Source organism: Brachyistius frenatus, unplaced genomic scaffold, assembly GCF_029030835.1.
Source record: "Brachyistius frenatus isolate BFR_SWC_R1_liver_20210118 unplaced genomic scaffold, ASM2903083v1 Contig_35, whole genome shotgun sequence".
Lineage (NCBI taxonomy): Eukaryota > Metazoa > Chordata > Actinopteri > Embiotocidae > Brachyistius > Brachyistius frenatus.
In genome coordinates, this window is record NW_027210634.1 from 610,001 (window position 1) to 633,141 (window position 23,141).

General features: G+C 41.2%; 1 protein-coding gene across 6 annotated transcripts in view; it reads left to right on the forward strand.

Moving 5' to 3' along the window:
- The window catches only part of dab2ipb (DAB2 interacting protein b), a 162,040-nt gene that overhangs the window by 37,778 nt on the left and 101,121 nt on the right, over positions 1-23,141 (forward strand). For 2 of the 6 annotated variants that reach the window (XM_069700803.1, XM_069700804.1), the window contains exon 1: positions 18,315-18,967. The exons of the other annotated variants lie outside the window; for them this stretch is intronic. In XM_069700803.1, the coding sequence (XP_069556904.1) occupies positions 18,844-18,967 (124 nt within the window). In that variant the 5' untranslated portion in view covers positions 18,315-18,843. Of the gene's footprint in view, positions 1-18,314; positions 18,968-23,141 lie in introns of those variants that run through there. 6 annotated transcript variants of the gene reach the window in all.

Consider the following 23,141-nt stretch of genomic DNA (forward strand, 5'->3'; position numbering starts at 1 on the left):
GGCTGGCGCACGGAGAAGGAGAAAGTTATAACCCTAAAGAGCAGCTGGTACAAATTCCATTGCTTGATCATCATCAGCTACGGAGTTACACGCATTTTTTTTGTGAGCAGTGCGATCGGTTGCGATGGTTTGCACACCTGGAACTTGACCAGAGAGCGAACATTAAAGTTTGTGGAAAAATGTCTGGGGAACAGAAAGAAGTCTCAGGGAGGCAAATCCGGCGAATGGGAGCGGAGAGGAGCTACGATTGTGTTGCTGTGGACAAGAAACGTGTGCGCTTTCATTGTCGCGTTGGAGCGCCATCGCGACGGTTTGGGTCGTCCGAACGCGACGTTTTTCCTCAAGACGTCTCAGAATATCGCAGCAGAGCTCCGCGGTTTCGCTCCGACCCTCCTGGGAGGAATTTCCCGCCGCACAGACACAAAGTCAGCGCTCTCTCTCTTGTCATGTCCGCAGAGAAATCGCAGACGCACTCGGTCCACTGCTCACAAAAACGGGTGTAACTCTGGAAGTGATGATGATCAAGTGGCCAAATTTGTACCAGTTACTCATGAGGCTTCTTTTTATTTGTTTTTTATCTTTCTCCTGCTCCGTGCGCGTCACAGTGCTGTGATCTGTGGTGTGCTCAAGCAGCAGTCTCTAAACTGAATTGATTTACCCTCGTACAGACATCAATAGTTGTTTAATTTCCTGCCATTCAACCAATAAACAAATTGTTTATATAGAATAAAAAAAAATAAAAAATCCAATGCTAAACACTTCCCCGGAATTGCTTTATCCCAGACGACAGCGTGCCCGCATATTTCAGTTTAAATAAAAGGTGATAAATAAGATACAACCCTAATATAATCTGTCACCGAGCCTGCTCGCTCACTCGCAGGAACATCTTTATCTTAAGCGGCCGAGGCACTGGAAGCTGACTGAGTGTTCTCAGGCAGTGAAAGTGGAAAGAGTTCCTTGCAGATGGTGATTGACTGCTGTGATAAACTGTTGCCACACTGGCTGAAGAGATAATGGAATCCCAGTATTACTCACATATCTCTGCTATCTCTTCCTCTCTGTAAATCTCTGGTGTGTATTCAAAATGAAAGAACACACACCAATGCTGTTGAGGCAAAATATGGCAAGGTGGGTTTTGTTTCCGTCAGTTTTGACTTTTTTTGCATTTCATTTTTCAACATGGGTGATTTTTTTTTTTTTTTTTTTTGCTGAGCTTTCTCTGTTTGATATTATTTGTCATTTCCTTCATTCCCGAGGTGTTGAATTGAGGCTGCAATATGTTTAACGAGGTGTGATCCTTTTGGTGAACGATGAAAAGAGAAAGGAAAACGGAGCTATTGTGAAATTGTTTCAGCACAAAGAAAAAATGGGAACAGCACAACTGAGACAAGACTCAAGATGAACATTTTTTTTTATTCTTGATCATACTTGTTTAGATGTTCGTGATCATTGCGAAATCAACATTTGCTCTCCGACTGCATTTTATTATGGCGGGGAAAATGTGAATGGAGACAATAGTTTAATTAGAGGCTGACCCTTTCCCATCACTGCAGACTGTATATTAATCTGACCCGTGAGAGTGTATTAATACTGTTGATATACTGAATTCAGTGTAAGTAAAGAGGAAGCATGCAAAACTTTTCAGATTTTGAACACTTTGAAACCAAGTAGTGTTCGAATCAATGCTAAATAATTAATTTAAGCTTTGATAAGCAAACAGAGTGATTTTATAAACAGGTGGAAGGGGAGGAGGGGTTACCTAAGTAGAGCCAATGTAGGAGAAATAGTGAGGCTTGAGTTTTGTGAACGTACCCTAGGTATCAACATTTGTTAACGATTGATGCTTGATACTAAATAGTATCGAAGCCATTTGGTCGGAGCCATTTAAGTTTTAAAGTTCGGGACCGAGCCCTATGTCAAGGGATGACATATTTTTCTGTATTTCAATAATGATATAATACCATCTTGGTGTACACGCTGTCCTTAAGAACACCTTACTGTTGCTGTGGCATTCAGACCAGCCCTGGTTACCTTCACTCTTCCCCTCCCTCATCCAGCCCTTGAAAAACAGCTCCGCAATTAGTTTGAGTCATCAATCACAGACAACAGAAGAGACTGTAATCGTTGTTGATATACAGGAATGGTTTCATCATGTATGTGGATTTGGGGTTTGGAGGATAGAGAGTGTTTGTTCGATGGCTGGACTCTACAATTACTGTTGGAACATGTGTTTTGCAGGGTACGTTCTGTGCATCTCTGCACGTGTGTGTGTGTGTGTGTGTGTGTGTGTGTGTGTGTGTGTGTGTGTGTGTGTGTGTGTGTGTGTGTCTCAGTTTTGCTACAGACTGCATGTTGGAACATGTTTGTAACCTTTAGTGCACTTACTTATTTCTCAAAAATCAATAAGCCATGACAGTTTCCTGTCCTGTGGACGACCAGGGATAACTGTTTAACATCTGGATTTAGAAAATCCTATGGTTGTTTTGTGGCACTAAATTCTTTGAATTGTGCACCAAAACCTTACTGGGAAGAAACAGTGAATTCATTTGTAAGAAAGGTATTCCATGTCATTCACTTCAAAACAACAAATCAGCAGTTCATGTAAAAAGGTTGTGAGTAGTCATCAGCATTTGCATGAATAAAAGGAGTTTCTATTGCCAAGGAAATAAGGTCATTTGTTCATCTTTAAAAAAAAATATAGGTGGACTTCTTGGCTTTTGTGTGTTTTTGTGAACACTTCTCATAACATAATAATACAGTGTAAAACTGTCTGTCTTTATTCATCCAGTTTGAAATCCATATATATTTGCTAATAATTAAATTCGTAGCTTTTTGGCACACTGCGCTGACACTGGGAAAGCCAGTAAAACGCATGTATGGGCTCGCTGTGTGTGTGGTTGCATTCATGTGGGCTTAGAATTTGACGACGCAAATTGCTGTGTCAGCGTATAGACTGCGTGCCACCATGCTGGCTGCAGATGTTCTTACAGTAGATGCCACTACGTTCTCCCTACATCTATGGTGGTGTTATTAAAGACCTACTGGGAAAGTCAGTCAGCGTCTTTCTACAACTGTAAAAACAAGAGAGTTTGTGAAGTTTGTCGTTGACATCTATTAATGCAGATGTGCATCAACCAATCTTGGTTTGATGTGGTGAATGTTGAAGTTAAAGCTGGGAATCGGAGGACTTTATTAATGTCGGAGTTGTTCTGTTATTCATTTGTCTTTTTTGGCACCTCTGATTTTACACCAACTGTCTATCTCTACTGGGTGGTAATATTATTATTATTACACCTATCATGGTATTATATTAGGGCGACATCACCCACCCTTAAAAAGGCACTACATAGTGCTAATTAGTGCATCCATGTACAATTCTGAGATGCAAATATCTCAAAAGGAGTCAATGTTTTCTGAGATTGTGTGAATTTATGTACATTATATGATTTATTTTTATATATATAGATATATAATGTGATTTTTTTTGGGGGGGTGTAACATCTTTTCTGATAACAACGAATAGAGAAGCTTTTAATAACTCAAGAGATAACAGAAGAAGTTGGTCCGTAAACTGGCGGATGTAAACAACAGACAGTTTGGGTATATTTTCACCATTCGGCTTCGTCTCAGTTTTTGATTTACCTAAAGTTTACATTATATGCTTGTGTTTCTTGCTTTGTCTGACTTCTTTTATGGAGATGTTATCGTGTCTTCTATGTCTATTACATCGATAGGAATTATTGCGACTTCCAAGAGGGCCCAAGTTGTGTTAAATAAGTTTATTTTCAATGGAGACCCTGATACATTGAGCAGGAAAATGTCCGACCGCAATTTAGGGCTCCACAGTTTGGGGATTTAAGAATTTTGGAATTCCATTCACAGTGGAAGTGAAAGCTTTCAGAGCAGAAAAGTTTATGTTAGCTAAGCCTCCTCATAAAAATGTATCACCATCATCTACAACACTTTAAAACACACAATCACATGTGCAAATAATCTGTAAAATAAAAAAATAAAGAATAGTTGCATAAGCACTAACTATACCCAAAATCATAACTGCATGAACAAACTCGGTACGCTTTAACAGTAACTCTCTTCTACTCCAACAAAGTGAATTATGTTGGAATTCACTGTAATCCCCGATGACTTTTGCCCTACTTAAAAAATGTATATTTTCTCTGCTGGTGTGCTTTTGGTCCAAACAACAAGTTCAGGCATTTTCAGTCAAGTAAAAACCCACAAAGTCTTATTCGTCACTGAAATAACAGTGATTGTGTTTTGTGGCATCTTCACCAACGACTTAATTCGCTTTGAAGAGACAGCCTCTAATCTCCACGATGTAACTCTTTGTTTTTCCCCAACACGTCTCACAGTACGGAGCTGATTGTCTATTTATTTGTGGAGTATAAACACTTTAATAATGCTGTGGGCTGGCGTCGAGCCAGGCTACAGACAGTAGCTGTCAGTGAGGGGAAGTTGCCTTAGAAGTTGATGTACAGATAAACAGGTTTGCATCTCAAATTTCCATACAGACTGACAACAGATATTTTTTGGGAAGCCCATCAGGCTTCCGGCTGTCAAAACAAAGTCAGAGTGCAGAAAGGAAAACACACTTTTTGCACTGTCTGCCGCACTCTCTGAGAATATGCAGATTCTGAAAGCGATAACTCAAGATGCTGACCGGAACAAAAAACAGCTTTGAAAAATAGATTCAGCCTGACCGCCGGCAAAATATACTTTTAACCGTTGTCCTGTTTGTGTGACAGTTGAAAATCTCCTGGAACTGATTAAAGTCTCATATCGTGTGAAAAAAAACGATCGAGCTTGAATAAATAACAACACATTCAATGTATATTTTACGTGGTGATGTAAAGATGGGGAGATGGGGTCAAACTTCCTTTCTGACCTTTCTTATCAATTAAACTCACATGAACACCTACAAATTATGAAATGGCAAAATGTTCACTGTGATTTGAACCTGGTTCTCTCATTATTTTTGACCTAATTTAACCCACGAACATTTTTTTTTTTCATAAGCAACGTACCACAAAAGTTCATTGTTTCTATGGTATGCAGCACGGCGATCAGTAGATGGTCGTTATTCAAATCACCAAAAAGACACGTGCCGCTTCCATGGATTAATATTATGAACGAACATATAACTGACAGATAATTTCCTGGACATACTGGGGAAGTATTCATTTCCTCATTTTATCCTTAACAGAAGTGATTACCATTTAAATGTACATGTGACAGTGTGTCCTGATAGCAAATATATAAGTTTCTGAAACTTTTTGAACACATAATGGATCACTTTACGCTGAAGGGAAAATACTCCAAGTTCTTTGTTTATCAGTTATTCTTCTTAGTTTATCTTCCAATGATCTCTGAGTTTATTTCTCACACACACACACACACACACACACACACACACACACACACACACACACACACACACACACACACACACACACACACACACACACACACACACACACACACACACACACACACACACACACACAGTGTGAGAGTGAGAGAAATCATGTAGATGATGTAAGAAGGTGGGCGAACATGCCGAGGCAAAACAGAAAACAGGAAAGAGGGTAAAAAGAACTCCACTCCCAAAGGTTCCCCTTTCCCTCCAGCATACCTCACTTCCTGCCACATAACTCTCTCACACACACACACACACACACACACACACACACACACACACACACACACACACACACACACACACACACACACACACACACACACACACACACACACACACACACACACACACACACACACACACACACACACACACACATTCCAACAAAAGTGCCCACAAGAAATAAGAAATCACCACTAACACTCGGTGAGTTTTTTTGAGTTTATGCAATCGTGTATGCCGAAGGAAAAAAATATCCTGAAGTTTTAAAATGACTTCAGTTGAGGTTATAATAACCTGATTTGAGCTGCAACACTGAGCTACGGCTCAGTGGCTTGTCAGTGTCTTTGTTAAAAACCAACTTGTGGAGACTGCAGTGCCCCAGATAGTTGTTCCCCTCCCGTGTCCTGCCCTCGATCTCTCCCGAGTCGGTGCGCCCATACGGTAACACTGCATCGATGAAGCTGCAGCCGCCGGGATGAGTGAATGAAGCCGTTAAAAATACAGAACCGCAGATCCGCTCGTTTCCTTCTTTCTTCGGCCTCACTGACAAGTTTCATCTGCGGAAGTACGCGGACGCACGCGAAACACACCCACAATAAGCCTCCGTGTTGGAGAGCGAGACTGAGATTACTGTTTATAGCCTGGATGTGGATTCCCATGCTAGATAAATGTCGTTGGTCAGAGAGGATGAGTACACTCACAGGCAGCAGTGGGAAAAAAAACACACACAAAAAACCACTTTAAATGGCTGTTTTTCTTTGTCTGTGTTCTTTCTACGTGCATCTGTGTGTGAAGACTTGTTAGCAAATTTCTTTGGCCGCGTTGCCTAAAGTGCGCCCTGCTGCCAAGCAACTGCGATCAGAAGGCTTCTCGCCAACTCTGTTTCAACACAACAGGAAATCTGCAAAGTCGTTGCTCACCTTGATCAGCTGTTAAAACTTGTAAGATGTTCTCAAACGGAAAGAAGCACCTTCTTGTTTTTCAAGTTCACTTTTTGCTTTTTCCTCTCAGAGGCTCGCGGCTACCGTTTGTCTGACTAGATATAAAGGAGCCGTGCTGTTATCTGAACTTGTTTTCTGAAAACGTACACCTAAAAATAGAGCGGGATGAACTTTTATGGTGCCAGCGATTCGTTAAGTCTCGGTATCCAGGAATGGGAACTGAGCCAGTGCTTCCTAAGTCAACACTTCCTGCTTCTACTTCTCAGCACGTCCTTCCTGCATTTCAGGGATAGTTATTGTATACAAATACAGTACGTGCTATTGATTTAAGATTTTGTCTCCACATCAGGTCAGATAGGACCAAACATCCCCACAGCATTGTACGCTCATACTACATACTGAAAGGCTGTTCACGCTACGTCTTCTGTGTTAAGTCTACAGTCATGCCGGTGATTCTTTCAATCTGTGCTTATAGGCACACCAGCACAGCTGACTGCTAACGCCAGGATGCTAATATGCAGATATTTTACAGGAATGATGTTAATCATGTGAACTAGTTTAGCATATTAGCATACAAATGTTTTCTAATTAGCAAAAAGCACAGCTCAGACTCACGGGAATGTCAATTCACTTGATAATTACCCAAGTATTGGACAGATCGAAAAGAGAATTGAAAAGTAAGAGGAAGGGGGCCACAAAGGTGTGCCAACAACTGAAAACTGAACCCAACTTTTAATTAACACCTTCTTTTATTCGGTCATCTCTCCCGAGTCAGTAAATCTCTTTTTGACCCTGCAGGAGAGCCCAGAAAATCCTTGCTGTGAAGTTGTACTGAATACAGATCAAATGATAAATTATTACTGTATGTGAGGCTCTGGGGTACAATACCTCCGCACTGCTGAGTAAATCTCCCGGTTGCCCAGGCCAGGACTGTGCTGCCGGGGTAGCGGTTGTTATAAATAAACATAAAGAAAGATATACTGAGAACAGTGATACAGTGAAGAATGAAGTTGAAAACTTACTTCTTCCAGTACATAAACCTTGCATGAAGAAATACAGGTTTGGAGCTATGAAAGGTAAAACAAAAGGATGATGTATGTAGCTATGGGCCAAGCATATTACCACGGCCGAAAATACATTTGCAGATGAGATCTTTAAAACATCAGGGGAAGTGAGCACAGGGTAATATTTCAGTCTGACCTCTAATACATGGTTTTTGGGGAGTGAAAACAGAATCTATGGGATTTCGAAGGACATTCATCTATTGTAGCTGTCCACAGTGCTTTTATATGAGATTCAGTTAAAGAGCAGACTTCAGCTTGTATGCAAAAGATTGGGCACCCCTGGGCAGCGTACATATTTTGTTGATTTTTGATGCAATATTGTGAGGGCTACTCCGAATGCTTTGGTTTTTGTCTACTGAAGTAGTTCATGGTGGATTCGGAGGTATGCTTTGGATCATTGTCCTGTTATAGAATCAATCCTCCTTTTCCATTTCTTGACCTCTTCACATTTGCATCTACAATTTGCTGACATTTACTGGAATCAACTGGCCGCCCCACAACCCTTGAGCCAAATATTAACACTTCTTCTGTTTCATCACACTTTTAGAGAGTCCAATTTTAACTCCATCTATCCAAAGCACCTGTTTCCAAAATGACTGTAACGTGTCCGGATGTTGATTTCACACATTTCAGACATTGACAGATAAGGTTTCACTCTAATGACTGTTCCATGTTCCCTTGCGGTCGGATGGGCCTGGCCTCTTTGCCCCGGGGATCGAAAGCTACAAGTGCTTTGATATCTTTTTACATCCCTCCCCTGGTTCGTAGGCATCAGTCGGGTTTCAGCTCAAACCCTCAGTTGTTGACGTAGTTGCACACAGTTTCGTCCAGGAGCACATTGTTGTCGAGTGTTACCACAGCAAAACCGAATGACATTTCCTGACCTGTCATACAAACCTAATGAATCAATTAAGCCCGCATAGGTCAATGTTCAGGGTAATGTTCTTGTTGGTGTGGAGGTTTTATGACTGTATAAGTTAAAGAGTACCAAATAATGGTTGAATTTCTTTCCATTTTTGAGTTAATGATCAAAAATAACATTCGGCTCATTTATAATGCCCGTTTGCAGAAAGCGGTGTATTAGTTTCTTTTCACTTCAAAAATCAACAAAATATGTAAATTACCCAAAACCAAACCTTTTGCATACATCTGTATGGTTTATAGTGCACGGAAACAAATGGTATAATATACAATATGTTTTTCTACTAACTGGTTTATATTATCTTTAATGTACTGCACAACATGTGTGTTTTTTTGTTTGTTTATGAGGACCACCTCTATAAAAACCCAGGCTCTCTGTGTGTTCATGCATATTAAGTTAAATGGTGCAGTGGCAACATTATACTGCACTACAATTAGAGAGATGGAAGTGTGTGCTTGTGAGCCAGACTGTGTGCGTGCAGGTGGGGGCGCAATTAACAGTCAGCACATAACAAAGGTCAGCTGCTGATGGGCAGAGAAGTTTCACGGTGCCATTAATTGCCAGCTTTAGTATTGCCTGTATTGCTGCCAATCCTCCAGTCTGCCTCACTCTGTGGGCCACTTGAATTTCGCACGGCCATTTAACAAATCATGCCCATTGTTCGTACGACAATGGAGTCTCTGTGAATGAATGGGAGGGTAAAGGACCTTACATGGGCTGTGACTGGAATCCATAAATTCCAACATAAAAAAACATGAAGTATTACTGAATAACGTGGCAAACATGATCAGATGTTATCAGTCTCATCTTCTTCGTCCCATATTATCTAAGTAGAGCTCTGTGAAAGGCCGAATGGGGGCAAAGAGAAAGTGAGCAATTAAGGAAGAAATGACAAAAGGTGATTCTTTCTTGCATGTACAAAGTGAGGGGAAGGTATAAAGAGCAGCAATAAAAAGCTAAGGAATGAACTAAGACGAGTATAATTGAAGCACTCCAGTCCCACTTCTGTAATGACATGTTTCGTTACCTATAAAACCGGCTTCCTGGCTCTCTCGATCCTCTAATTTCTTTTCTTTACAGCCTGTCCTGTCAGCATAGACAATTACAGATGCTTTGCAGGAAAGAATTTGTGCACAGTATTTTACCACTTTGTATAAACTCAATAACTCAGCTAACTTGGTTATTTGCTGTTAAGCAGGGTTTGGTTGTCAAAAAAATATAAATAAAAAGTCAGTTGGGTCAGTTCATTCATGCAGCACATTTATATCCAACATGAGTTGACCAAAGTGCGGCCAAAAATAAAGAATTAAAACAAATCAGATAGCCATTAAAAATAAATTAGGCAATGAAACAAAATTAAGTACAATATAAAGCCAAAACAACACAACAAAAACATTCTCATAAATTTGACATTAAAATGAACAGATTTCCAGTACATCATGTTTAAATCGCAGCACTGTTCACGCAGATTTGAGTTATATTTTTGTTTCGCAGCTGTGCACCATCTTTAGGGTCGTTACAAAAGATTATATTCTGTAAAGTTTCTGAAAAGTGCTGTAAACCCAGTACAACACTTTCTGCTTGTATTCCTCCATAGCATCTTATTTGACCTATGAGATTTAAAGGGGGACTATTTATCTGGATTAAATAAGAGCAGGATTACTAAAAGGAGATGGACAGTGAAAACCTATGGAAAGCTTACAATGTATTACGCGCGTGTGTGTGTGTGTGTGTGTGTGTGTGTGTGTGTGTGTGTGTGTGTGTGTGCGCGCGCACACGGGCTCATGTCCCCCCCAGTGACTTCAAAGAAGTCCCAATCTATTTGTCTAGGACGGAGATGAGAATGCAAATGTGAGCTTATCTGTAGCTACGACGCATCCAGCGGCAGTCGATTGGTTCTTTCTCTGTGTTTGTTGTTCTGCAGGCCATGGTGTGTGTTGGCAGCACAGGTGGTTGTTTGTTTAATCTACAGAGGATTGATTGGAACAGATTTTCCCTGTGTAAGCATTCTCTTAAATGTCAACAACAGAATGCGGGCTATTCAACCCGTAATCCTGACATTGTCTCTTTGATATATTCGCAGCGCCCGGCCTCACTGTGTATGTTTAGTGTGTAATTCACAGTTGGGTTACGCTAAAGGATGACTTATTTAAACCCGTTTCAGATTGATGTTGACAACATAACCTCTCTATGTACACTTTATTGCTCCAGTAGTGTATGTGGTTTATTTTTGCAAAACCAAAATACTTGAATTTGAAATTGGGATCGAATTGAAAGGTGAGAGAGCTTTAGAGAGAGAAGACGTGAAGAACTTGGAGTCATATAAACAAATATTTTTCTCAATATATGATCAATTAAGCAATATCTGATCAACCCATACCAATTTCAGGCTGTAATGAACAACTTAGTTCCCACCTATTTCCGGCAAAGGCACCGGCCCCCTTCCGGGTTAAGCCCCGCCCCCTCCGAGTGTGGCTAAGGATACAGATAATTTAGTTGGAGATACAGATACAGATACAGATAATGGTGTACTCGCTCGTCCCTATTCTCTCTTTACATTGACGCTCTTCAGTTATGTGCTTTTACACAACCAGAAACTTTTTATTTTCCAGGCTAGTCACTATTTGCATAATTGAGTGCTAAATAACCTGATCTGGTTCTTGGGGAAGTAAACAGAAATAGTGTTGGCAGACGTTGAGCACACAGGGTTTTTTTTTTCTTCTTCTTTTCGGTCCCGTAGTTTGTGGCTCTTTTGGGGCTGATAAGAACTGAAGCCCACCAGTGGAGGAAGGGGATAAGACAAAAGCTACACAGCCTCGGGACAGACCGGTGGCCAAGCTCAAATGAAAACAATCAGTTGCCAGCGAGCACAGGATGAAATAACACCATTGCAACTATGAACCAATCAAATTACAAGTATTACAGCTACAGTTTGGTAGCACTTGTCAACACTTGTTGTACATATTCCGGTTGTGAACAGTAGTTGCTTGTGACTTAATGATGCCTGAATGAATACGACTTTGCATCTTTTGTGGCACATTTTTGAGATTACATGTAAAAAAAAAAAAAAAAAAAAAATCTTTTTAAATAAAACATTGTCAGAGGCCTCACTGGGCTCCTCTCAAGTGGCTGGTTCACTAGCGGGATCTCTCTCATCTCTTTCTCCCTCCTTCGCTCCTTATTTGTGCTCTTTATTCCTTTAATCATTGCAAAAAAACAAAACAAAAACAAGAGTAAATTACCTCTCCTCCTCCATCTTGTGTATCTGTTTGTCTCCGGCCAACAGTGTCACACAGACTCCTCTGTTCTCGGTCTGTCTGTAGTCCTGTATAATGAGTTGTGCTTGGGACAGGCCATTCTGCAACTTGGCCTTTAGTCTGGGGCCAAGAGGGAGTGGGAGGCATGAATGAGAGGAGGAAGAAAAGACAGCAGGGATAGATGGCAGCAGTCTGTCACTACAGCAGCAGAAGTACTAGTTAGTACGGTCAGACTTCAAAGAGGGTTCAAAGAGAGACTTTTAGAGTTGGCTAACCGTAACGACTCCCCATATGGTAGACATTCAGTCTCCCGATGACAGCCAAAGTTACGTCTAAATTTAAATGTAGCTCCAAATCACATCAACAATGAAAACATTTGCAGTTTCGAGTATCCATTACACACAACAACAACAACAACTAGCAACTTACATGCTGAAAATAGCAAGTTTTGATTAAGATTTAGATCCTTTTTTTCTTGCCTCTCACAAAAGTTCCACCAAAACAAGTTTCCCCCGACACTATTTTGCATTCTTGGCTTAGGGCCGCCCAAAACAAATACTGGTTTAAAGCAATAGCCACAAGCTAAAGTATTTAGGGTCTTGACTATGGTCACGATAGTTAAGACTATAGTATACACAGATGTGTCTCTTTGACTGCCTTGTTTGTTTCACTTCATAGTTGTGACCATGTAGAACGGACCATGTGACAGAATGATATTTAATATTGAGCATGCACTTATTGGCAAATTATACTGTTTTAGTTTTGCTACTTGAAAAAAAAAAAAGAATCACATCACACTTCTTGGTTTAAATAATTAATCATACTGCAATATTGTATTTAAAAGTCGGATGAGTAATTAAAAAAATGTTAGAGTGGATAAGAGTGAGTCAATAGAATCTATCCTTTTTTGACACTCAAGCTTTCATAATAGAACAGATTAAGTGAGAGTAAATATATATAAAAAAAAGGAAGGGAGAGCTGGTTCATCACTTCTCATATTAACTCTATTTGACCAAAAGAGTGAACATTTTGAGATATTGAAAAGCCACAAAACAAAAAATGAAAAAAAAAATTTTTATCATCGGTGTCATGCAAAATTTCCCTAAAAAAAATGATTCTTTGTTATTGAATACAAATGTAGAACTTTCATTTATCTTACAATCATTTATCTTTATATAACAAAACTAAGCCTGGTTTCTTAACAATTGTTCATAATTATGCACCTTTTTTTTTTTAAGTGTGTGTTTAAGCAAATATCCCATGTGCATGTTGTGTGAAACTGACATTTTATTTTGGGCAAATTTAGAGATGTTTTTCATTCTATGTATTTGTGAACTCCTTGAACGTCACTTCAGTTTGAAATAGATTAGACAGTGTTAGAATGGGCAGTTTGACAGCATGATATGGATCACATGAATCTAGTATGAAACAGTGTGATAACCCGTGTTGCTGTGTCACCAAAGTCCAACCTCAACAAGAAAGCTATGTTGGATTAAATACACACTCGCAGCAGTTGTAGTCATTTGGATTTTATATGGCGTTTTAGTGTCTCACATTTTGGTGCAACATGTTTCAGTAATTACTGCCTCTGTTACGGTGATCCAGTTCCCACTACGTGTTCTGTGTGTGCATCTGTTAAGGCCATCAAGCAGCTCCAGGCCAGTTTAGAGTGACATCACAAAGTGCAGTCACTGTGCTCAATTGTACATTCCCATTTCTTCCAGAAGGGGTCAGTATTGATGCAGGTTTGATCTGCCCTTGAGCTAAGGATACACTTCGTATAATGTATTTAGTCTATCATTGTGTTATAAGACATAAGTCATTATGAATAGCTTGCGCATTTATATCTGAACCTGACAGCAGAAATACAATAGAAAAGACTCTGCAACTATTTTGATGATCGGTCAACTTCATGCTCAGTTACGGCTTGTTATTTTGAAGATGAGATTCTCTTTTTCTTTATCTTACTTTGTAGTAAATTCAGCATCTTTAGATTTTGAACAATTTATCACTCTACGCAAGCAATTTTGTTTTCTGCTCATTTTTATTCGGTGGGACAAAAATAAAACACTGCTTACATTTTTTTTTTTTTCTGTCTGACAAGAGGCTGTTTCTTTTTACACCAAATCAGTGGTGACGTTATTATTTGTAATAAAGTCAGGTTGTCTCTTCCAAGCAGCGGTAGGTATCAATTTTGGCTTTGCCACTGCTTGTAACCCATACTAATCTGTTTTGCCATTTCCAGATGAATAAGATTCCTCTCTATGATTCCTTAGCACATTGCCGGTGTGGCCTATTATTTCAGAGCCGTCTCATCCCTGTAACTCCCTCTGAGGTGATTTTGGTCTAATGGCAGGCTATATTTCAGGTGTAACACCCTGGATGTGCCACTCTCTGTGTGAGACCCACTATCCATGTGGAGACAATAGAGAGTGAGCTGTGTTAAGAATCAATATGCCTCTCTTTGTCTTTTTGTTTACTCCGAACGCGGAATTAGTTCCATTTTCAGAGCAGCAAGGTTTTAGAGCGTAAAAAAAGCATCACTCAGTGACTTTCTGGGTTTTAGGACTTATTCATTCGCAGCAATACATCTGAGAGGTGTCCTTGTGTTTTGTTTTGTCAGAATAGCACAGTGCAGTTCAATCGCCTCACAAATAAGTCTCCAAAATGACCATTAAAATAAATCAGAATGTCTCTCAAATCCTAAAGAAGGGAGGATCTTTGCTGAGCTTTTGTACTATAGTTCATGCTTCACCTGTCAGTGGTTTTAATGTTACGACTGATTGGTGTATGAGATTGTTGAGATTTTTGTGATTAAAACTACTGCAACACTGAGCATGTGTTAAAATAATCTAATTATCTTATAGTAGAATTAACTGCATCTAAATACGCTAACATGGAAGCAATAGATATAAAATACCAGTGTTACAGCACCATCTTCCAACTTACATTGTGCGTTTAGGCTTACCATGCACTGCTAATAAAACTGCAGGCCTAAACGCAAACTACAGGGAAATAATGAAACAATACTTTTTAGTTCCAGCTGGTCTAACTTGTACTTTTCTTTTTTCTTTCCCGTTTGCTGCCATGCGGGTCCGAACCTTCCCCTCTCTGGTGTGCTCAACAGGTAAGATATTATTTCCTTTTACGACTGATTACTGATGTGGCGGCTGGTTGTTTTCTCTCCTCAGGTTTCTTTCATGGTCTCAAAAAGCCAGCAGCAGCAAACATGCTGTCCTCTGTTGTCTAAAGGATTGTTATTGTGTTTGAGTAAATAGAATCATTTAGCCTCCTACACCGTCTCACATCAGGCCCTTGTTATTGAGTCGCAGGTGTTTTGGTCATACAGAGGAACAGAAAAGGCTTCGCATACGTTTACCTGCAAACGCTATTTTCTAAATGTCTGGCTTCCACGTGATGGTTCTGGTCTTATGCTCATCTATAGAGTCAACATGACACATTTATCATGAAATGCAAATTGTAGAGTCCAGAAAATAACCAAGATTACACTCTCCCCCTCTAAACTGCATGAATACTCGAGGTTTGGACTGTAATGTGTAGTGCAGTGCAGTGTAATCGGCATTATTAAAGTCCAGGTATGGAACATTTTGAAGTGATACACAAGCCTTATTGAAAACAGATAAAGACAGACGCACTGACCAGCAAACATCCGGCAGAAATCTTGCTTCAGGGGAAGCTCAGAGCTCTCCTGAGGCAGCTGAGCCCTCCTGGTTCCCCCGTAATCCCAAGATGATCTCGGGCTGGATAATATTTTAAGCTGTGTTACTCTCGACAATAACATTAAAAAAAAGGAGCATTTTGCTCTTGTTGGTCCTATTTTTCATCCGCAGACTATTTAAATTCCTCTGATGTGACCACTATCCACCATTAGAAAGTAATTTTGTTAATCAGTGATAAAGTTTGAGTCGCATCTTTGCACTGCTCGAGTTTGCAGCTGGCAAGCACATTAAACCAAAAGACTTCACTTTTTTCCTTCGCCTTTTATTTGCCCTTTCACTTCTCACTGGTGTGTTTGTCATCGTCGAGCAAGAGGAAACCCACCAGCAGAACACGAACTCTTCGTGACCCCGATTCTCTGATCTGCCTGTTTCTAAACTCCTGGCCTGTCAAACAAGAACTCATTGTAGGTAGCTATTCCCACAGCGACTATTATGCTAGGCAAGATAAATCAGTCTGCTTTCAATTTAGAAAAATGGGGTCTGGCCTTACATTTGTCTCATGTGAATAACAGCCAGTGTGCCGTATGAGATTTCATATGGCTTTACAAACTCGGTATATGAAAGTAGACATCCTGTGTGTACAGCGCTGCTTTCTCAGAGAAACCGTGTGTAACACTGTCTTCGGGGTGTTTCGTGAGCCCGCTGGCAGCAGTGAGAAGCCCGAAGGCTTTACATTCCCTCTGCTTCACAGCACGAGGCTCTGGCTCAAACTTGAGTGATGTGTACCTACTAATGGTCCGACTAAATACTCTCCGTGGGACAGCCGAGGCCGCGTCGGCGACGTGCAGACACGCACGCACGCCGCTGCGGTCCGTCTTTATGGGCTGAAATAATGACAAAAACTCCTCGCAGCGTGGAGCGTTATGGTCCCCACCGCTCCCACTAGCAACAAGCGGCATCAGAGCGAACAATAGAGCAGCCGGTGAAGGAGGGACAGAAACCGCAGAGGGTGAGTATAAGAAAGCAGGAGAGGAAGACCTTGATTAGGTACAATCAACAGATGAATTCATTCATCGCGGGATCCTCGGGACGCGTTGATTACAACGAGGTTGGATCGGAGCTTCTTTCTCGGGCTGTTGTTAGCGATCACCATGCATATTTATGACCGTTTTATAGGTCTCCGTTTGTATTCAGCGGCGTCTTCGCGTTCAGTTCTGTTTTATTACGACAAATTGAAACGTTGCACTGCACCTCAGCTGCATCTCGCGGCTGTCGTCACTGGGTGGAGTTGTCATTTATGAGTATTCGCTTTAATTCACTTGTAGTTTTTTTAATTATACACATATATATAGTCACATGAGAAAATAAGTACATCCCATCGAGATTGTTACATTTCATCTTATCTGAACAAGCAAACACCTGATCCCGTTGGAAACAGTGCCGAAAGAGAAAGATGATACAGTTAAACAAATGACATAAGATGGGCTTTATGTTAAAATTTTCATGAGTTAAATAAAAAAAGATCTGTCACGTGGGAAAAGTAAGTATACCTGTACATTTATCACACCTGAAATAGTTCCAAGCAAATGTGTAATAGTATTTTCGCCTAAAATGCCCATCTCTACACTTAAGAGCTCTCGAAGGGGCCGTTCGATGGTGACCGCTCCACTCAGCAAAATGCATCCACGCAAAATTCAGGAAATCTGCCCCGCTGGGACTCCATACTTTATTATTGTCGGCGAAAATGCGGATCCCATTATAAGTGTAGAGCTAACTTTCACAGTTTATGCTCACCCAGCTCTGCTCCAATCAGCACGCGGGTCTCCGTCCACCCTGATAGCAGCCACACTGCCGCTCCGTCGCTCTCGCCACAGTTCCCCGCCAGTCAGCCGTTAGCCTGCACACTGCACTCGCTGTGCCTTAAAACCGTCACGTCCGCCGAAATGTTTCAGTCCTCGCTCTTCAACACAACCGCAACCAAAACTTTCTGTCCTTAACTTACCAAGTGCTAAGCGATTTCAAAGGCGCTTGTGACGCTGAAGTGCAAAACAACTGATCTGCATGGTGATTCAATTTAGTCAAATCATGCTGCTTTTGGGGGGGAGGTCAGAAAAAGACATTTATAATATTTGTCCAAAAGTAAATAGCTGTACACGCGGTTGTTTGGTGTGCCCAGCTGTTGGTTAAGATTGTTTAAGTATGCGGTCATCTTTTAAGTTCCAGTTTTTTTTTTGGCGTAGTCCAACGAAAATAAAATAAATGTTCACACAAAAAGTGTGTGCGTCTGTGCCATTGTATTTCGTTGTGGACCACGGTCTGCCCTTCCTGGCCCTCTTCCTCACTGCACGCTGCGGTTGGCTGTTTAACACTCTTTTTTTTTTTACAGCCTATTTACATCTGCTTCTGATAGGATGTCACTCCCAGCCATGCCCTTCTTGCCTCGGGAGACAAATGAAAGTGGCTGAATTGTAAAACCAGGAGAAAAGACGAGGATTGGATCGGGAGCCGCTAAAAACTCACTGATGGCGACATTTTTAGAAGTCAGACTTGTTTGCCGCCCCAGATGTTGTCGTGTCTGGGAGTCCATCGCAGATTAGTTTGTTTGATGGGGGGGCGGAAGTAAAACGTGCTGTAATCTGATAGCTGCCTCGTTAACTCCGTTCCACCGAAGTCCCTTATCTCTACATGTTTTCTGGGCTTCCCAAACTTTTCCCCTGTTGTTCTCAACCACGTAGCATGCTCTCCCTCAGTGTTCTCTCACACGCACTCACGCAGAGTCACGGGAGGTAAAGACAGAGGCTTTTAAGTGTTTATAAGTGGTTTTACAAGAGTCGCCTCGACTGCTTTGTGAAACTGAGCGATCGGCTTTCTGTCTGTCAATTAAATTCCTTCGGTGCACTCTTGCACTGGGAAACAGGAACAGCTTTCCTGTCATTCAGGATACACACTCACGCAGTATTCCGGACATCATGCCTCTGGGATCTCACTGTGGGAAACTCTGAGGGGGAGTGTTCAGAGCCGGAGCAAGTTGTCTGAGCTTGTGTGACAGGACACGAGTACTGAACAGCAGTGGATGTTTGATGCTTCCATGTTCTAACCCTCTCCAATGGGAAATGGTCTCACGGTGGAGTGGATTTGATCCCAACGCAACCCACGAGGACTTAAGAGGACTCTTAATTGAAGTTTGAGATAAAGCTGGACTCCGTGAGAACTTCGCCTGAAGTTTATCTGCACTGATACCACGTAAAAGAGGACTTGTTTGCGGTGCTGCCGGGATATTTTCTATTTTTTTGTTGTTGTTGTTGTTGGGAACTAGCACCATGGCTGGGATTACTAGGAAGGGATCTGGGAGACCCTCGTACTACTACAGATTCCTGGGCAAATCCCGACTGCAGCGTCAGCGGAGCCGTTCCCGCAGCCGCACCAGGCCGTCAGCCAGCAGGGGTAATAAATACTACAACTACTGCTAAAAAAAAAAAAAAAAAAGAAAGAAATTAAGAAAGAAAAAAAATAGAAAGTCATCACGCAGCAGCTTTAGCTTCGTTTAAACCACAGGACGCAAGTACAGTCTAGTAGATCTGTTTCTACGATGCACTGAAGCTGTTTGGATGAAACTCAGACTCACTGCCAGGCCAATAATCACGATGACAGCATCTGTGTTTCTCTGATTCTTATTAGCAAGTTTATATTTGTCAGAGCAACATGTAAAAGTATTTTTAGAAGCCCTCGGCAACACGCTGGTGTCGTAGGTGTGTTTTTTTTGTTTTTTTTTTCCCCCGAAGAGAGAGATGACAGCCCGTCGTCACTATCCGCACCATCAACACTTGAAAGCTCGCAGTTGGGTGTTAACTTGAATTCCACTCTGAGTATTTTCGTTCATAGCAACAAAGAAAGTCTTTAAGTGAGTGAGTTAGTTAGTTAGTCAGTCAGTTAGTTTTCTGCACTGCGCCACTACTTCTTTTTTCAGTGTCCGTAAGCAACGCGTTTTTTCACTTTGCTGCTTTTCTGCCTCTCCGCACTGCTGAGCTCACTGCTGGCGGCAGCGTTTGAACTACAAGGTTATAGTGATAAGTCTGCCCTCGAGGCTCTTGCTAAACTCACTTGAATTGAGAGAACAGAAGAAGCCTGTCTCAGAAGTCTTCAGCCTATTGATTGATTGATTTTTTTTTTTTTTTTTTTTAAAGTGAGCTGCTGTAACATGCCAACCTGGATATTTAAAAGAAGGCTGTTGCATATCTGTTGCTGCGGATATGATGCAAACCTTCTGGAGAAAAAAAAAAAAAAAAAAAAATAGCTGAGGAAAACATCACACTCACTTTCTCTCACTGTCGCTGAAACTTTGGTGTTTTTCTTGTTAAAAAAAAAAAGAAAAAAAAGTGCAGTACGACTGCGTGGGGTTTGTGAGAGTGAAATAGACAAACAGAATGTGTAGGTGCCCGGTTCGTATGTCTTCACTCCAGCTGATGAAAGAGCTGCTTTGAAGTCTCCCCTCTTCTATCATCCACTTCTTTAAAGAGCGCACAAATGCATTGGAGCTGCGGTACAAAGACACACGTGCAAACACACTGACGCCTTGATCTTTGTGGCTAAGTACAAGCTGCGCTCACAAAACAAACTTTTACACACTGGCTGCACGTTAACAAAGTGTCACACAGCCACAGACAGGTTGGATCCAGATGGAGGAGAGTAACACCAGCAGCTCTCAAGAGCGCTGCGCTTTCTGAATTTTGCAGTAGCAAGGATTAAATAGTTAACAGGAGTTGCGTTATTTTGCGCCGCTGAATTTAGAGAAAAGTTTTGAGAAAAAGTTACGTTAGATTACACGTGGATATTCTAGCAGTTGTTATCGATATTAGTTTCATAAAAAGTAATACTTTATTTAACAGGTAAGCAATATTTCAGAGTTGTTTCGTCTGTTTTAATAAAGCAGAAGTCGGAATTCGTTCACCATCCAACATGTTATGTATTGCTATCATTTGGCTACAAAGGTCGAGCAGGAAACATGCAAATCATATGCTGAAAAATAATCAAATTAAACAGAATAAACGAGGTGGCTGTTTCCACGCACTGTGACCTGGTACTGACATATCGCAAGTTAAAAAAAAAAAAGAAGAAAAAAAAAGCCAAATGCTCAGCTGTGGTAACAGGATTCTTCAGCTATTTGGCGTCCCTCTTTAATTTTACTTCAACAATACTTAAAGGAGCTACAAATAATGAATATTTTCATATCAATAGTAGGGAGTAGTGACTACTTGTTTGTGAAACGCATTTCTTCATCACCAAACTCTGCAGTTCTCATCACATCTGCAAAGCTTTAGAGCCTCTTTTAGCGTCTTTCAGCTCATTGTTTTGGTTTTAGGGGCCCAAAACGTCGAGAGTTTTAGTTCACTGTCACTGTTCTCGTCGTGTCGGCGGGGAGCTGTTCTCACCCGCTGTACGTCACCTGCCCAGCGCCAAACAGCCGAAAGGCAACACAACGGCGACTATAGCTACTAAACGTGAAAACACAAGAGACAAAACGAAAGCAGTTTGACATTTTTTAAGAAAGCAAATGGCTAAGAAAAAGATTTTCTCCAGGTGAAATCAGGATTTTGATTTCTGCTTCCAACCTCGAATACAGAAGGTCTCTTTATTACATGATACTAGCATTATTTTACAATATAAATGTGAGAGTAACCTGCTTTCTTTGGCGCGTGTATTTACACTGAAGGCTGAAAAGCCAACTGCTTAGTGCCTGTAGCTATTTTTACTACAATATGAAGTACTTTTGTTTTGTCAGTTATCTCTGGATTAGCCAAAAACATTCCCATCTGGGTTCTCCACTCCCCCCCCCCCCCACAATGACTACATTACCATACATATCCACATTGCGATATGAAATTACATCCACATTGTATTTTGCGTCTAATTCATTGAAATGAGATTTGCGGCGGAGAAAAAGAAACTTCTCTCCAGTAAACAGTTCGGTTTGCCCGAGGCGAGATGATGCGATATTGCTGAAATGTGTCTCATATGAGGAGCCCAGCGGCGCGTTATGAAAAGCGTATTTTCGTTCATACTAAAGTCATGAACAGGTCCGTGAGTTTATCTTGAGGAAGTTACTGTAGCCCCTCGTGATGAACACACTGTCACTGGCACAGATCAGACGGTCGCGTGAGCTCATGTGTTATTGTTTTTTCAGCATGCGTGTGTGCGCATGAATGGAAAATGTTATATCAGTTAGGTTCACCCTCCACACACCACTTTGGATCTGCTTCCTGTTCTCTGCCAGGGTTGGTGACATTTTCCTGCCGATGCAACTCCAAGGCAGGAGCGCATTTTTGGTCTTGTTGAAAGACGTTTTTGTTGAAAAATGCAAAGGCTTTTTCAGGCTTTTCAAAAAAAAAAAAAAAAAAAATCAGTTTATGCTTGTCTCCCTGATCTCATCACGTTTTTTTTTTTTCCATCAAGGCCCACGCCACAAGCTCTCGCACATGTGCAAGCCTGCGCGTTATGCACCTCACTCGAGTATGCAGGCAAGTAGGGAATGACACATTCACAAATTCAGCAAGATCAAGGCATCAAGCTCAGCTAGCTTAAGTTTGTAGAAGTAAATAGAGCTGGATATCGGACCTCAGGAACCAACCTTTTTGAGTACTGACTGGTATTGCAGCTTATCAAGTGACCGTGTTCACATTAAACGCTGCAATCACACTTCACGTTCAACGCTGCACCCTGGTACAACTTCCTCACAGTGGAAAGCAAAAAAAAAAAAAAACATTAAACAAAAAAAAAAAAAAAAAAAAAAAAGGCACAAGAAGCATCAAACATACAGCCAAAATCACAAGCAGGCGAAAAAAAAAGGCAGCGTCCGTCAGTAGGGAGCCTTCACACCCTCTTCGCCACTCCTTTGACCGACTCCCATCAGGCAGATGTTTTAGAGCTCTTCTGGCCAAAGAGAGAACTTACTCGGGGGGGGGGGGGGGGGGGGGGGGGGGGGGGGGGGGGGGGGGGGGGGGGGGGGGGGGGGGGGGGGGGGGGGGGGGGGGGGGGGGGGGGGGGGGGGGGGGGGGGGGGCAAACTCTTTGTTCCTTCTGCGATATCCATCTTACTCAAGACCAAGTCGACTGTGACATTAGTTTTTAATGAAGCTTTGAGCATGTTCTTATTTAAAGCATGTTTGACGTCTAATGTCATTTTATCTGAGTCTTTCATGGGAGTTTCATAACGCGATAAATAATCAAGTTTTTTTTTTCAATCTCTAATTGTGGTAATCGGTAACGTTCAGTCGAATATTTGCTCGTATTGACGGCAGCTGTGGAAAACAAAAAGAGGATACTTTGTTCGTTCCAAACTCAAACTCCAACGCAGCAAAGTAGCATTAGTATTCCTGAATTTACTGAACTTCGGTGGTACCATCTGTGGCTCGTGTTTTTTTTTTCCTCAGCATACAACAATAAAAAAACATTTTAAAAAAAACAAAGCGCTCCGTTGTGGACAAAACAGATCACTATCAAATTACAGGATTAGAAATATCACTTGCAATACAAGTCATAAACATCACACTGTGTCCTTCTCTATGCCTTCAAATTTACTTAATCTAAAATACACATTACTCCGTGTTTAATATCTCCACTGA